This window comes from Mustela erminea, chromosome 11 (assembly GCF_009829155.1).
Source record: "Mustela erminea isolate mMusErm1 chromosome 11, mMusErm1.Pri, whole genome shotgun sequence".
Lineage (NCBI taxonomy): Eukaryota > Metazoa > Chordata > Mammalia > Carnivora > Mustelidae > Mustela > Mustela erminea.
The window spans coordinates 33,575,568-33,593,196 of NC_045624.1; the positions used below are offsets into that span (position 1 = coordinate 33,575,568).

At 34.2% G+C, this 17,629-nt stretch overlaps 1 protein-coding gene across 5 annotated transcripts in view; it reads left to right on the forward strand.

The window, feature by feature from the left end:
- The window catches only part of TFEC (transcription factor EC), a 175,205-nt gene extending 164,386 nt beyond the window's left edge, over positions 1-10,819 (forward strand). For all 5 annotated transcript variants that reach the window (XM_032304336.1, XM_032304337.1, XM_032304340.1 and 2 more), the window contains 3 exons: positions 3,580-3,655; positions 8,516-8,663; positions 9,536-10,819. In XM_032304336.1, the coding sequence (XP_032160227.1) occupies positions 3,580-3,655; positions 8,516-8,663; positions 9,536-9,916 (605 nt within the window). In that variant the 3' untranslated portion in view covers positions 9,917-10,819. The remainder of the gene's footprint in view (positions 1-3,579; positions 3,656-8,515; positions 8,664-9,535) is intronic.
- Positions 10,820-17,629: the final 6,810 nt, after the last annotated feature.

A 17,629-nucleotide genomic window follows, 5' to 3' on the forward strand; every position in this document is an offset into this window, starting at 1 on the left:
ATCATATGAACTCTCAGAAGAGCTACATATTTTTAGGAAGTGAAACATCTCAAATTGTCTCCTTACATTTGAACTCTGTTGAGACTCTTTGACTCAAAGGTTTAGAGATAAAAGTGGCTTTAGAAAATGTACGCCATTTATAAAGCAAGAAACAACTCCATGTTCTCATCTTTCTGTGTCAATCTGCCCCTCCCTTCCTAATGATGTTATCTGAAAGACATTGCTGACATTGTACTGCTGAATTCCACCTCTGCAAATTAATTAATTAATTAATTATTTAATAAAATGTCTGTGATGCCTTCCTAGGGGTCAGTTTGACTCTGATGACTGGTCATATGAGATGAGAAATACCAGTGAGGAAGTAGGTTAACTTGAGCTTGATAGTGTTTGGTCACGTCTCAAGTGCTTAACTGCCTCAAGTGAGCTTGTCTGAGTGTGAAGCCTTCCTGTTTTGGAAGGCCAATCAAAAAATGAGAAAAGAATAAAATAGAATAAACATAAATAAAAACTTCAAAGTTCTAAGACAAACCAGGATTTTTCTTATATGTGGTTAGCGGAAACTGATCCTTCAGGGACCTGTGGACCCTACATCTGTCTGTTCATATTGTACCTGCTACATCACAGGCTGATCAGGGTTTGCTGATAGCGAGGTTGCGAGGGAAGAGCTGACAAGTGGTTCTAACCATCTGTGAGGTCGTCATGGAAAGGGAAATGTTCTCACTCTGATAGTCCTTAGCAGTGGAGCAGATCACCTTTGGTCCAGACTGTGAGATGAGTAGAATACAAGTAGGGAGGAGCCGGTTATTGATAGAAGGGATTAATACAGCAAGGAACTATGGGCTTTTCTCGTCTTTTAAAACCTGTTAACTCATGACTCTCCTTGCTCTTTTCTTCTCTTCTCTACGTCTCCAGTTTAAATAGCAGGTCATTTAGTGTAAAGTATGATAGGTGCCTAGTATGTCCATCGTCAAGTGTTTGCTAATCTGGATTCCCTTACTGGAAGATATTGCTTTTTGGAGATCTCAATGTTAAAAAACACTTTAATATCCTATTTTAAATATGATGAATCTAGGACCACCCCTAAAATTTTGGGGGATTATGGCAAGAGGACAAATGGAGACCCACTTACCAGAAGTTTAAATATTTAGAAGTTGTAACTCAAGCTAGAGAGTGCTACCTTAAGTATTCTCTATTCTTTCTAAATACTGGAAGGCCAGATGTGAATTAAGAATTCTCAGATCATTGGAGCTCTGAGTGGGGGACGTCAGGGTAAGGCAAAGCTAGCCTTAAGCCAGCAGCCCATCTCACTGCTCTCCCGACTCCTTGTTTCTTTCTGTACTGCCAGTGGCCTCAGACATGAGTACGCACATTTGTCTTATACATTTGAACTCCACAACCACCTGTGTAAATAAATTCCCTCGTCTGAATCTTGAGCCTAGAGGTGAGCACATTGGTGTCATGGTCCTCACTCAGGAGGACCTCAGGAGAATGGCCCCAGGAAGGAGCCTGCACAGGCTCTGGAAGTGGGCCCAGGGAATTTGGGAGGATAGCCCCAGTGTGAGTTACTCAGTGTAGCTTGACTCCATGAACTGACTGGCTCGCTGGGAAGGAAGGGTGTGGTGAGAGAAGGCAAAAGTGGCTCCTCTTAAGTATGGATCCAGGATAGTTTCTTCTCTCACCCTGATCTCAGAACAGGAAAGAATGGGTATATCAATGCTGTGGAGAGTGAAACCACACATGGCATGCACTAACCTTGGTAATTTCTTAAAACTTAACTCCTTCACAAATAACTACTACTGGATATGAAAACATTGAGGAACCAAAGTTCTCATTATAATTACCCATTAAAAATTTATCAGGCACAATCTAAGAAGAGTAGAGTAGGAACTTCTGATATCTTACAGAAGGTACATTTAAATAATAGATTTTGAAGAAATATTATAGGACTAAACCTTATTTTGAGGTAAAACTGTGAACATCCTTGATAGCTATTCTTCATCTTATATTTAAAAGTCTGTTTTATGGGGCACCTGGGTGGCTCAGTGGGTTAAGCCGCTGCCTTCAGCTCAGGTCATGATCTCGCGTCCCGGGATCGAGTCCCACATCGGGCTCTCTGCTCGGCAGGGAGCCTGCTTCCTCCTTTCTCTCTCTCTGCCTGCCTCTCTGCCTACTTGTGATCTCTCTCTGTCAAATAAATAAATAAAATCTTTAAAAAATAAATAAATAAATAAATAAAAGTCTGTTTTATAATATAGTAGTATGTGTGAACATAGAATTGTTAATAATTTTTACTGTGAAATATGTATGTATTTCTATCAGCTTTACCTTTGTTTATCTTTTCAGGTTTTTAATGTGGTGTCATTGTTTTTTGAATTAACTCCCTCAAGAATCAATTATATTCTAATTTTAGAGTAATCCCAATATATTATTACTGAAGGTCAAATCCATTCATGGTAAATTGCTTTGTAGAGTCAATTATTACTCTTTCATGACTTTCCTTTTTGTGGTAGCAGATCTTAATTTTTAGCATGCATTAAGTATTTTCAAATATTTTTGATATATGGTTTTCTTCTTCATTACCTTTTTCTTCCTCCATTTTCCTGGAAAGATTTTTAAAATGTTACCTATTGAAAAATACTGTGTAGAAGGATATGTTGTGGTTCTTGATTCTAGGAATATAGAGCATATTGTAAGACTACACTCGACTCCATAAGACTGCTTTCTCATATCGGTCAATATAGGAAACTCTACTTATTTGTATATCTGATATTTACTGAATATTAATTAGATCATAAAATTTCCAAAAGCAGTTAAGTCGTGGAAATACAAACAAAGAAAACTGTCTCTGAATAAGAATTTATATCAGTAGTTCTCAAAATGTGGTTCCTAACAGCATCAACATGACCTGGGAATTTGTCGGAAATGCAAATCCTTGGGCCCCAACTGATGTATGCCAAAGGTTGAAAGCCATTACTCTATATATTATTGAAAAATTTTAAATTAGAAAATTTTATTTACAGTCTAATCAACATTTATTTAATATCTCCTATATGCCAGACCCTCTGAGAATAGAAAAATGAGGAATAAATGACCCCTGCCCTCAAGAAGGTCACAGTCTAGTTGGGCACACATGTCTGAGATCTGCCAAAAGTTGTGTTGGGTCTCTAGGGATTGTATAAGAAGAATAAAGCAGATCCTGATGGGCAAAATGAGTATGCGTGAAATGGTGATCCTGATGGGCAAAATGAGTATGTGTGAAATGGTGATCCAAAAAGATAAGTATATATAAATACATATGCATTTCAGTATGAGTGAATATTATAGCATTTCAGAAAGTGAAAAAAGTTGTTTTGAGAGAAAATGTTTTTAAAGCATTGTCAATAATAGAATCACAATTCTAATACTGTCATTTTTTACTTTTAGATTAAAATATATTTGAATTTTTATTTTGAATACTCTTTTGATTATAAGGAAATTTTTTCATTCACTCTTTTTTAAAGATTATTAAGAAAGTTTACAGCTGTCCAAAAGTGAATTATGCTTCAATGAGAATAATCAATAACATTTCTCTTTTAATAGTTGAAAGAAGAAGAAGGTATAATATTAATTACCGAATCAAGGAGCTTGGCACTCTTATTCCAAAGTCTAATGATCCGTGAGTTCAACAATCATTTCTATAATAATGTAATAGTTTGAATACCCTCCAACATGGGTGGGAGGGAAAAGAGGGGAAGAGAACCAATTGCTAAGAAACCAAGTAGCTTATGGTAAAGGTAAGGCTACTCCTGGTCTTATTAAGTATCTATTCGAGAATGATAGTTATTAAGCATCAATGTTGTTCCTAACATTTGCTCTTCTGAGATGTAGGAAATAAGGACATTATTTCTTCTCAGTTCATAGCAGGTCTTTCAATATGGCACCAATATTGGTAAATTTAGTGGTAGTATCAAATGTTGTCTATGACACTTCTTGTATACTCAGTTTACAGTTATAGCAATTCTTCCAATGTGAGATTTATGTATACATGAACATTGAATTGTTGGGTTTTCAGAGGTCCCAAAATTCTGGAGACATGTAGGTAAAAAATAGGTTTGTAAAAACATGCTGATTGATGCCAACCAATAATTAGTTATTGTAATTAAATTTTCAGCCACTTTTTGGTGTCATACACAAAGTCAGTTAAACAAGATGTTTGAAGTTGTAAATTTCAGGAAAGAATTGATTAATCAAAGTATCAAGTTAGAATGTCGAATGTCTCTCCAAAACATAAAAATAAGATCTGTTGCATTAATAATGACTTCAAAAACGTTTCATTCAAACTGAGAACTGGCCTCTCCAAATACCAGTGATCATCCATTATTCAAAAACAGTGATGGGGGCGCCTGGGTGGCTCAGTGGGTTAAGCCTCTGCCTTCAGCTCAGGTCATGATCTCAGGCTCCTGGAATCGAGTCCCACATCGGGCTCTCTGCTCAGCAGTGAGCCTGCTTCCCCCTCTCTCTGCCTGTCTCTCTGCCTACTTGTGATCTCTCTCTCTCTCTCTGTCAATAAATAAATAAAATCTTTAAAAAAATTAAAAAGAATTTTAAAAAAAAGTGATGTTTGATAAAGTGATATATTAGTGAGATTTGGAAATACTTTTTCCCTGAATCCAAATGTGCCAAGTCACATGGAAAATTCAATAATTTGTAATAGAAGGGAAGGTAGTATTTCTCCTCATGGGCATATTAGGTGGAATGGCACATAGAGCCCCTTTTGGAGAGTCTGAAGAACTTGGTCATAGTGTAGTTGTCATTTGATAACTCTTCAAATTACTTAAAGTCTCTAAGCATGCAACTCCTCCCATTAGCAGAAGCTAATACCCATTGTCCTGATGGGACTTTTCTTCTTTAGCACTTAATATATATACATGCACATTTATTCACCAAGCATTTGAGGTAAAGCCAAGGCTTTTTTTGCTTGAAAATGTGTTTCAACTTTTCTTTCCTACATAAACTGCACTAAAATGTATAGTTTATTTTAATTTCTTTAAAATAAAACAAAAACTTATACAACTTAAATATAGAGAGACTTTTAAAATGTTTGTTGTAAACCTTATTTGTGGCAGCACATTTTTTAGCAACCCAAATTTACTAACATTTTAATTGAGTTTTTCCAAAGCTTTTAATATAATCTTCCTAAAAACAGTAACTATTTTTATAAGTGCTTTCTTTTTTGGCATTCATATTTTATTAGCTAATGTACCTATAATTTAATTATATTATCATCATAGTAATTACAGTGGGCATTAATTTAGCCTCTCAGTCAGAGGCACCACACTGACAACAGAAATACCTGGATGTATCAGAGGGTAGCCCAGTGCTCTCTATTACCTATTTTGTTCTGTCAACAGTCAGTGAACGTCACAAAGGGAATGGAGTATTATTAACCTTGAAAGTGATTGGGTAAAGGTCAGCTGAGAGAGGTTCTCTTGTAACTGGTGGTTTCTGCATGGTTATATGCAGAAAGCCACATGAAAATTCAAGACTGGACTCTGAAGCCTAACTGACCATCTTCAGATGTCACTATGCCTATAAAGCACCAATCGTATGGTTGGGTTTTTATAAACATAAAGCGAAATACTGTGTATGAGAATACTGTACAAATGATAACGCTTCTGTAAGCGATGATTATTCTATACTTTATAGAAACTTTGGTTATAAAAAGGTTCCTTTCTCCTTCCAACTCACTGTCTGGAACAGAGAATGGCCACCTTTTCCTGTAAGGAACCAGATAGTAAATATTTTGAGGTCTGTGGGCCACATAGCCTGTGGCAACTTTCTAACTGTGTTGCTGTAGCATGAAAGCAGACATAGACCGTATGTACATGAATGAACATGGATGTGTCCTCTGAAACTTTATTGACAAAAATAGACCACAGGTCCTCATTTGTCTGCCCCTGATCTAGAATATAGAAAATCAATTTATCACAGAATCATATCCAAAAGAGACTCTCACTGGTTAAATCTTATTGTAAACATTTTTAAGTGTTTTCCTCCTCTTTATGGACCTCAGGAAGAAGTATCACTATTTATTTTAATTGTATTATATATATGGAAATGATATTTATTTTAGGTCTAATTAAAAACATTAATTAATTCAACGTTGAAGATATCTATATGTGGCTCTGGGCACATAGCAGGTAGAAGAGATGCTTTATTATTGGCTGTGGCATTCCAGACATCCAATACCAATTGTGTTTCAATACATTTTATCCCTTGGCTTGCTGAGGCCTCACCTGTTACCCTAGGGCTTCTCTTGAGGGCCTACCAGTGTGAGTCCCATGGGTGAATTCAGAACACAGCCTCTTTAAAACTTGGATCCATGGGGGGGGCACATGGGTGGCTCAGTCAGCTGAGCATCCTACTCTTGATTTTTTTTTTTTAAAGATTTTATTTATTTATTTGACAGAGAGAGATTACAAGTAGGCAGAGAGGCAGGCAAAGAGAGAGAGGAGGAAGCAGGCTCCCTGCTGAGCAGAGAGCCTGATGCGGGACTCGATCCCAGGACCCTGAGATCATGACCTGAGCCAAGGCAGCAGCTTAACCCACTGAGCCACCCAGGCGCTCCCGACTCTTGATTTTGACTCAAGAAATTGGTTAAGAAGAAACCTCACATATTAAAATGATTTTAAAATAGAATGAACTTAACAAATTTAGTGCAAATGATGTCAGATAGAAATGGTCAGAAGACCCATTGTATGGTCTCTACCACCATTTTGAAGGTTTATTTTAATAAACAGTACCTTAAACTTCAAAGTCGACTGGTGGTTATCCTTTCCATATTATTTCTTCTGTCTTTCCAGTTTTCGTTTTTGTTTTGTTTTGTTTTGTTTTTTCCCCATGAGAAGAAATGAAACAAAATCAGGGCCAAAAGTCTCCTGCTGCAGCTTAGGGTTTTAATTCAGGAGTTCACCTTTTTGAGTTACAAGTACCTTCTTAGCTTAATGACAAAAGTAGCCTCTTTCTCCATAGCCTTCCCATCACCTGAGAAGTCACTGTGAGTGGAATGAGAGTAGCAGCTATCATGGCCCTAGAGGAGCTGACAAAGCATTTTCACACTCTTGACAGACTCTAGTAATGGGTTGGTGTCTTTTTCTAGTAGGCATTTTCACCTGCCAGTAGAAAAGTTTATCTTCCTTTCATTTATTGCCCCTAATGGAAGTATCACCTAACCTTAACTTCCAGTGAGGAATATGCAAGTCAGATTTTTCATAAACTATATTTTCCCACTTCTGATCACTTAATACATACATATTAATTTCATTCTATCTCACATAGATCATACAAAACAAAAGTACATAAAGTATAATTCTAAAAGAATTTTCCTACATGCTGGGATGCCTGGATGACTCAGTCGTTTTTGATTTTCGCTCAGGTCATGATCTCGGCATCCTATGCTCCACCCCCACGGTGGGCTCCATACTTAGTGGGGAGTCTGCTTAAGGACTCTCTCTCACCCTCTCCCTCTGCCTCTCCCCACCCCACTCATGCTCTCTCTCTCTCTCAAATAAATAAATAAGTCTTCATTAAAAATTTCCTACATGCTTACTTATGCTGTACTAAAAAAATAATCTCATGACTCTGAACTGAAAATTCATCAAGGTTTTCTACAACTCTGATTAAATTTAGCAATTAGTTTGACATCATTCTCCACATGTATTATTAATTCTCATATGGGATTAAATTCACTGACGTATTTTTTCAGATGTTGCAACCGATAGCTTGTTTCATAATTCCAGATTTATAATTTCTCCTGACTTAAAAATAAGTTTTAATAAAATTTTTCCTGTGCTCTAAAAAGATTATCTGGTAATGTTTAATTTATTTACTTGTCTTAAATGTATTTAAAAATAGGCATCCAACTTTTAAATCAAGTATTGATGTCTTTGTGAAGAAAAATTTACCTAATGATTCTAGAAAGTTTTGCTCTATTGCTTAAAGTGATGTTGCTGAACTCTGATTTGTTTCACAATCACTCAGGATCACCATTCAGAAGGGACCTTATTTTTTTTTTTCTTAGAAGCATAAAAGCAACCTTATTAGAAAGTAGGTTAAAAGACTGGTACATTCGAAATGATCTTAAAAAATTTAGGCTTAAGTCCTCAGTAATGTACATTCCCTAGTTCATTAATGCAGAAATACCGCACATAGATTTTAATCTCAGAGTTAATAATAAAAGCAATTTTCACTAAAAATATAAAAACTGTAATGGTAGAATCATGATATTGCATTTAGCTCTCCCACAAAAAGTCACTTTATTACTTTCTTTTGACACTTATTTTCATTCTGGGATTAATTTTACTATATAAGGGCTTCTTAACTATTCTATTAAAATTTCTATTCAGAAGCAATAATATCTAAGAGTGAATAATAGTCATGTAAATCATTATTTCATATTAATGTAAAAGATTTTGTAAGTTCTTATGAATTCTGCTGACATGCACAATTGTGAAAAGGTTATCTCTCCGTTCTATAGTGATATGCGCTGGAACAAAGGAACCATTCTAAAAGCATCAGTGGAGTACATCAAGTGGCTACAAAAAGAACAACAGAGAGCTCGAGAATTAGAACACAGACAGAAGAAATTAGAGCAGGCTAACAGGAGGCTTCTACTCCGGATTCAGGTTTTTACAAAAATGTTGCTATGAACCACGTCACTTATATATGACTTATCCACCATCGGTTTTATTCATTGTCTCATTTATTTTTCTTATTAACAATTATTTTCCTTCTAAAGGATAATTTTATTGCCTTTTAGAAGCTCATGAATTGGGTTGTTTCAGTTAGACTTTGATTAGATGTCCACGATCAAGGTGGCTTTAAAAGTAGAATGAATAACAACTAACTGCAAAATGCCTAAAATAGAACCAATTTGATAAGCACATGATGTTATCCCAGCCAAAAACTAATAATAATTAAAACATTTTTTCTTTATATCATATTGGACTCTAAATTGTTCTCTCTCCCTTTTATTTCTTTAGTAACATTGCTATGGATTTCATTGCCGCAAGGCATATTATGCCAGTATATATTAAGTTAGTCCTCATCTGTTCATGTGACACAAAATATCAAAATATGGGTTTTCATAACTCTCAAGATTTTTTTTATGTGAGCGTGCTTATTGCCAGGTAAAGCACCACTCTGTTCCGTGAAATGGTCCTATAGTGAGAAATTAATCAGGACGAACAAATGAAATATTTTCCACTATCTCCAAATGGTTATACTGTAATCTGAGACACTATGGAACCATTCTATGTTATGCATTCCCTTGAACAGCAATGAGAAAAGAATTTTTTTTTAATCTATATAGTTTTCTCAGGGTTATTTTTCAGGTATTAGAAACACACTCGGTTCCATGACTTGCAAAGAATACTATAATATGTATTAGTCTTCATTTTGAATGCTTGTTAATATTTTTTTTCTATTTCTGGTTTATTTACTAGAGTTACGTCCACTTGCAAAGTCATAATTTAATTATTATTGTTTGAAATTGCAGGAACTAGAAATACAGGCTCGTGCTCATGGTCTGCCAGCCCTGGCTTCACTTGGTGCAGTGGATTTAGGTGCTCATGTCACCAAACAACAGACCCATCTTGAGCAGAACTCAGTAGACTATTGCCAACAACTGACTTTGTCTCAAGGGACCAGTCCTGAGCTCTGTGATCAAGCCATGGCCTTCTCTGATCCTTTGTCACATTTCACAGATTTATCCTTTAGTGCCGCTTTGAAAGAGGAGCAAAGATTGAATGACATGCTACTAGATGACACAATATCTCCATTTGGAACAGATCCTCTGCTATCTGCCATTTCCCCTGCAGTTTCCAAAGAAAGCAGTAGGAGAAGTAGTTTTAGCTCAGATGATGGGAATGAATTATAAAAAAGCAAACAGGCTCAATTCATCAACTGGGAAACAATTCTACGCTGGTGCTATGCAAGTATGTTCTGTTTCATATATTGCTTTGGCTTAGTTTTCTCAAAAGGAATAGACTGTTCACGAAAAACTAGAGACGGCAGAAGAAACATGGTGTTGAATAATTATTGAGGACAATTAAGGATTTTTTCTTCTTTGACTAAATTGTGTTTTCCTGAAAAGAGGTACAGAATAAGAAATAACTCCCTACTAATGTTGTCAGAGTGGAGATGTGGTGATGTATCACTGGAGCCAACAGACTGCAAGGAGAAAACCTACTGAAATACGCAAACCATTTTTCACTTATTCACTTCCAACTCTTCTATTCAAGTCTTATGTTAGTCATCAGGTATCAAGATCAACAGCTCTGATGGTTCATTGACTTTCTCCACTGTCTGGGGGGACATGTTGTTGAAAGTTCAAACTTGCCAGAGGAAATAGTTAAAAGATACAGAATCTGTCATATTTTAATTGAAAAGTGAATATTTAGTAAACATTTGAATTTTCCACAATAAAATACCAAAAATTTATGAGAGCTTTGCTTCTTAAAATGAGGCCCTAATTCCTCTTGTCAGTTCAAATACACTAATTCTGAGAGTGTCTTCTGCATATTTATGGAAACATGCGATGTTCAAAAAAAGAACATGTTGAATAATTTCCTCAAGAATATGAGCTGAAATTTTACTCCTTCCCACAAACATACACTTACACACAGACACACAGACACACACGTAGGTAGTACATGTCTTTTTTATTTTCCTTCACTTTCATGGTTTTTCTAATCAGGATCAGAAATTGTATTCCAAATATTCTTTACTTCATCCAAAAGAGATACTGGATAATCAGTTTCAATAATTAGAATACCCCCCCCCCAAAAAAAACTTTACCAGGACTTCTCAGCTAGCTACAATTTATCGCTGTCTCTAAAAATGGATGTAAATTAATTAGTTGATACAGTTTTGCTCCACAAAATGACAAAATATAGAAAATTTGTTTGCCAACTGACAAAATAATTAGTGAAACAGAAACTCTTTCTTGTTATATTGAACTCTGAGTGGACGATAAAGCTCCATTCCCATAAGTACTTAGAATACCCTGTGATATTTGCTAGCTTTGTTAGCATTTATTAAAAATATTTATATCTATATGCTCTACTCAAAATTTTCTTTCTCAAAAAATAAAGCTCAAGCTTGGGATTAGGAACTGACTTATCAAGCAGGTTGCTCTGTGCTAAATCTCCATGAGTGATCATCTGAACAATGACTATTTACGGAGAGATACTCAGACTTCAGTGGATCCCGTGAAAATGTAGAACAGATGAACAAGATATGGTCATACTCCCCAGGGAGTAACAAAACTACATGAGGAATAAAAACAAAAGATAGAAGACATATAGAATTAAACTCTGCATGGTACAGCAAAAGCTATAAATACAGAAGGTCAGAGAAAATGGAAATGAATGAAGAAGGTTGGAAAATCACAAGTCTACGGGAAAGTAGAATGTAACTTCTTTTTAAAAGCATAAGTTTGGTGAAAGGGAGGGCATATTAGGGAATAATATCAACCAAATGACAAAAATGAGAATAAATTGAGGAAGTGTCTTCATGGAACATTCATTAGAAAGATCTGGCCACCCTAGAAGATGTCTGCTTGGAAGTCCTGGAAAATAATTTTGGCAACAGATTATAGAAGATCTTGAATAGTAGGATGAAATGATATGGTACAAATTGAATTTTTTTTACTAGGAGGGAGAAGCCTAAAAATTAAAATGCTACTGTACATTACTAAAGTAATTCAGAGGTAATCTTTCTTGAATATTAACTTTGGGATAAATTTTTGAAAGGGTGCTTTAGGTATTACTCATAGGGAAATATGTCATCACAAAATTTGAGACATAATGCTAATGAAAGTGGGAAAATATTAAATTCCTATGGTCTAGTAATTATCTCAGGCTTAGCTTACAGCATTAGCTCAGTTTGGAGAATTAAAATAATTTTTATTGTTTGACATGGAAAAAATAACTCTAAATTTATAGGAATAGTCATTAAAGCCAGATAGATAAATTCATCTGAAATAGGCCATGTGAAAAAGAGCAATAAAATACACTTCAAGGATTTTTGAGAGAACATTATATGCTTTTAACTTCATGATAAAATTCTACTTTATTATCTAGGTTGATAGTTTAATATAACAATACAAATCATAAAGAAGGAATATATTTTTAAGTCCTTGCAAAATACATTCTAAATAGAGGCTAATTTCTGTTTTCATTTTATCCAGTATTCTCATTTCTTCGTATTTTGAGAAGACCTACACTGGTGATGTCATTTACTCTGTCATTCTTTTCAATTTGGTTTAAATACTACTACTCCATTCCTGAAGGTCATTCCTCATAATCTTAGCTAATGTAAGAACTTGACACAGGTGGTAGAGTCTGAACAAAAGATCTGAGAAGAGTACTACTACTATTTCTGCTACTTTAAGATGATAATAGCTATCAGGGGATTGTAAAATGGGTAATGGATTTTGAAAGACAAAGCAGAGAGTGGTGCTGTGTCACAGTCAACTGAAACAGATTAAAAAATTAATTTTAGTCAGTAGTTCTTAACTTTTTAAGGTATTGAGAACCTAGTGAAAGTTATAGATTCCCCCAGAAACATACAGAGTTGTACATACAGTCCAAAATTTGCACGCAACCAAGAAGTTTTAGGGACCTCCCAAATGTCTTGTTAGATGCCAGGTGAAGAATTCCTCTATCAGGAATTACTTTAATGGAAACCACTGTAGTTATGTATCCATTAAGAGCTAAGTGGGTAGTGAATATCATCTACAGTGATGGAGGAGGGAGCCCTGTTTATCTGTACATCACTCTCCCAACCCTAAGAGTGTTGAGGTTGCCTAGGGAAGTAAACTATATATACCAAACACTCGACTATTCACAAAGGAACTTGTTTACTTATAAAGTAGTCTCCCTTCAAACATCCCTGTTGTTTATATACTTCCTATTATATACTCATGTTATATATTCATGGTCAGTTTCTCTACGATTATTGAATATTGTAAACATATGCCAGTTTAAAATAATGCAGTATGTATATCAAGGCAAAAATATGTAAATTCAAAAGCAAATTATGTGAGTATCTAAGAATCGAGAGAGATCCTTGTGATATTTTTGTAGAAATGAGACTTGTAATATTAAAAGAGTTATATTGTTTATCAAATGGTTTTGTCACAAAAAAGCATCAGCTGTCACTGGACTATTAATATGCAATTAACTAAGATTTGTTCACTCAAAAGATTATTGCATAATTCTAATTACTGTAATTGTAATTATAATTACAAATAATTGTAATTACAGTAAACTTTGTTTAAAATAAGATACAAGTTTTATTTACTTTTAGTTATCTTTTCAAGATAATGTCCCATGCAATCTTACATCTCTATTTATTATAAACTGTTGGCTCTCTTTTTTATGGCTATGTCTTTTGTGTAAGTAGCCTTTCCAGTTCCAAATTATCTTAAAATAACGACTACCTCCTTTGAGTACCTCTCCATATATTTCTTCTTTTTAGTGTCCTTTCCCATTACTGGAAAATTTATATATACAGAAAAAATTTCCTCAGTTTACAGACATGGTATCAGTGACTATAGCCTTCCTTATGTGGGTACAAAAGCTCTAAATAATAAATACCTAGATGAGCTGGGGACATTGAGAAATAGCCTTCCTCCTTTTTTTTAACTCATTTTTTTCCACTCACATGACTATAAATAAAATATTTAATAGCTCTTACTTTAAAAAAATTAGGTACGAGTTTCTTGATTTGGCATGCTCATTTACCTTTATGTCAGGGGAGAAGTTAGATTTCCCAACGCTAAGAAGAATGTATTTTTTCTTTGTTTTGGTAGATTGAGTCAGGTTAATTTTTTTATACTTCAAGGTATCTTGAAATTTTTTTTTGCTGTTCTGATAATATGGAATTTTGATGTTTAAATAAATAAATGTCATAACTAGAAGTGTTTCAGTGTTTTTACAATATCTCTAGGCTGATATTTACTCTTCTTATAATATCTAAGATGTAGATGAAAACTGGAATCAATTAATCATTTTGCTGTGTTATCAGCACTAGATCAACTATCTGGGTTTCTTGAAAACACCTGAAGGATTGAATTTTACTTCAGTATTGATAATGGCACAGCCTATATAAGCTACATGGAATGACATCATTTGGCCTTCCAGTGCCCTGCATGTTGATAAGTGTAAGATGTCAACTCGAGTTAGTGTAAGTTACATATGCGGAGATGTCATTAAATGTACTTAACAAATACTAAACACATTTAGAGTGTTGCTTATCTAATGTGTCATATGACCTTCCCATAATCATTATTCATTTCATGTACCAATATTTTATCATTTGTATTTAATTTGTAAATAAGGAACCTATTCAAAAACTGATAAAAATAGTTTTCTTTAAAATTTTTTGTGTTAACTTTTTTTTTCTCTGACATTCATAGAGAATTTGAGTGTATAGGAGATTATCAGAAAATAGTTCTTTTGATTAAAAAAGCCACCTCCCACTGGATCAGTTAATTTAATGATGAAATACTATTCTCTGCTGCTCGATACATAAAAGAGGATGTTTTGTCTTCTTCTTGTGAAGAGATTTATTTATGTATTTCTATATATCCAAATTATTTCTCTTAACCCTCAGTAAAATGTCTTTTTCCTACATTTATTCAACAGGCTTCAAGAATAAAATTAAAGATTTTTGTGTTTGCAACACTACCTCTCCTATTCCTTCACTATCATCTTATTATAAAAATTCTATATTTTCAACTTTGTTTTTTCCACAGAAATAAATGTTACTTAAAACTGGTGGTTATATATAACAAACAAATGAGAAAATATGTAAAAGAAAGGTAGACTATCATTTTGCAGAAAGAATTATATATGATCAGAAAGTTACACATTATATTATTCTTTAATACATGACAACTGAAGTTTAAAAGCTAACTAAATTCAAGGATCTTACCTAACAGCATTGCAGTTGCTTATGGCATACAAGGCTAAAATTAATTCAGCTATTTAATCTTAATAATAACAATGTAGTTAAAAATCTTTGACTTTAATAGTGTTTTATACATATGAATAGCTGAAGTAACATTCCTATAACTTTAATCTAACATTGCTTAGATCAAGAAAACATTGCTAGTCTAGTAAGACCATAGAATTTGTAATTATTGCTATTTTTCACTTTTATATAGCAAAGTAATGTGTCTTATTGTCTAGGAAAATGAAGAAAACTGGTGTGTACCCTAATACATACATAAATCTTTGTGCACATTCTTTAAAAAATGTACCAATATTTTCTTTGAGTATATTAAATGAAAGCACAAACTTATTAAATGCTTAAATATATTTTTCATTCTGCCTTTGTCTATAGAGTGCACTGGAAAATACAAAATGTGGGTTAATCATCGGAAAGGATACTCAACAGCCCCAAGAATTCATAACTGACAACGGCTCACTACACAGTCCATGCTGAAAAGAGTGACCCAGTAGTTCCCTATTAACAAAAATAATAGTTACATTCTTTATTATAGTCTCCTACCATCTGCTTTTCCATGCTGCTATGGTTTTGACTTATGGAAAATATTTATCAAACTGTTGCAAATTTGCTAACAGGCATAATCGTAGCAGTGCAATCACTAAGAAACACTGCAAAATCTTTTAATATACTAGATGGTCCCCAGATAATCTAGGGTAAATAGAATACTGTATTTTAATATGTAAAACATTTTAAAGCTGCTAATTGGTATTGACTAGCCCTATCCCTTGATAACGAAATTAATAAGGATTTCAGTTAAATGTTAAGACACTCTAATATTTAATACCATGTTTATGAATTTTCATCTACATACCTTCTTCAAAAATAATCAAACAGGATAGCTCCAAGTTGACTATATAAAATAATATTTTATGTTCAAGTATAGGTTCATTCCTTTTTTAAGGCTATACCATATGAATATTTTTTTAAAGCATTAATCAATGCCAAAAAATACTGATCAGTATCATAATTTCTGTGTGGAAAGAAATAACTAGTATAATATAGGTCAAAAAATCAGGATAATTTTTTGGCCCTATACAGACTGAAAAAATGGATGACTGAACAGATTTTATACCTGACTCTTTATCATGTATATACATACATGTGTGATGTGTTTGGGAATGGATACATGTGTGCCCATGTGGGAGCTTACAAAAAAAGTTTTCTAACGTCTTGGTATTAGAAAGGACTCTACTATAAGAATATGTTATTCTTGTATTATTGTTTATTGGAACCTACACATAGGCACTATTTGGAGTTGTCCCCAAATATGGTCTATTAGATAAACACGCGCGTGCGTGCGCACACGCACACACACACACCTTGCTCTGAACTGAGTCCAAAAGGTGGGATGGATGAAGACAGCTGTAACAGGCTTTTACTATTTTTGTTAAAGTAAGTGATACATGTTGCTATCAACCATTTAGATAATAAGCATTGGGTTTACTGACCACCAATATTAGCACCTGCAGTGTTCTACCTTTGGGGTAGTTAAGTGGTAAAATGTAATAAGGCTTATTGGTTAAGTAGTGGATACCCATCATGTAAAATATATATCAGTTTTATTAATTGGCAAGCATAAGACAAGAGTACAGCATTCTAGATGGTGATGATTTTGATAGGACCGACCACATTGCGGTTAAGTATATGATTCACGTAATAAGAAAAAGGTGCCTGCAGGCTATTGTTCCTAGCATGGATTAAAATTTACATATTGCTTCTCCTTATGTCAAAACATCTGGTGCCTGCAAATGCTAACATTTCGTTAAAAAGTTTCACAAGCCAGGAAAAGTGGATTGGAAACATTGCATGTGAATCATTCAAGCATTATAATAGAATAAGAGCTATATTCAGAAAAAATTAAATTGCTGCAAACAATACTATAGTCAAGATTGTAATTTATTTGCTTATGCAAGTGAAAGGTGATGCTGTGTATCTGTGGAGAAAAATAGTGTTTGAGTTATATGGTTATCTCTTCAAAAATACTTATTTCTTATAATTATATGGAGCAAGTGGGTTTCTAAGTCCTTCAGGTTTTACAATGACTCTCAACAATTTTAGAAGCAGTCTATAGTTCTATAAAAGCCATTCTGTTATACCTAAGAATGGGAAGAGGGCGATATCTGAGATTTTATTCATTCTGCCATTAAATTTTTATTTACTCCTTGGTAAATATAAGAAGTATGTTTGAGGTACTGATGAATTACCTTTTCTATGCATGTCCCCAAATCAAGAAAGATAGACATCCTTGCACCTTCCACCATAGTCCAGCCTTCTGTTCTATAATCTGACAAGGCCAATTCAAGATTTGCCTACTTTTAAAGCTTTCTTCACCACACTACTCCACAGTTATCATTAGTATCATGGTTCCTGCTGGCTATACCAGCTAGCTGCTATTTAAAATCTTTGTATTGCTTTTTATTATAGCTAAGCATAGATTACCTGCCTCATCAAAATGGACAGGCATTGCAAGCAAAAATCATGCCTTGCTTTCTCTGTATCCCACGTTACCTAACACAGTGTCTTGCTTGACATGTTATTTCCTTTAAAAATCAATAAGCGATGGTTAATTTTA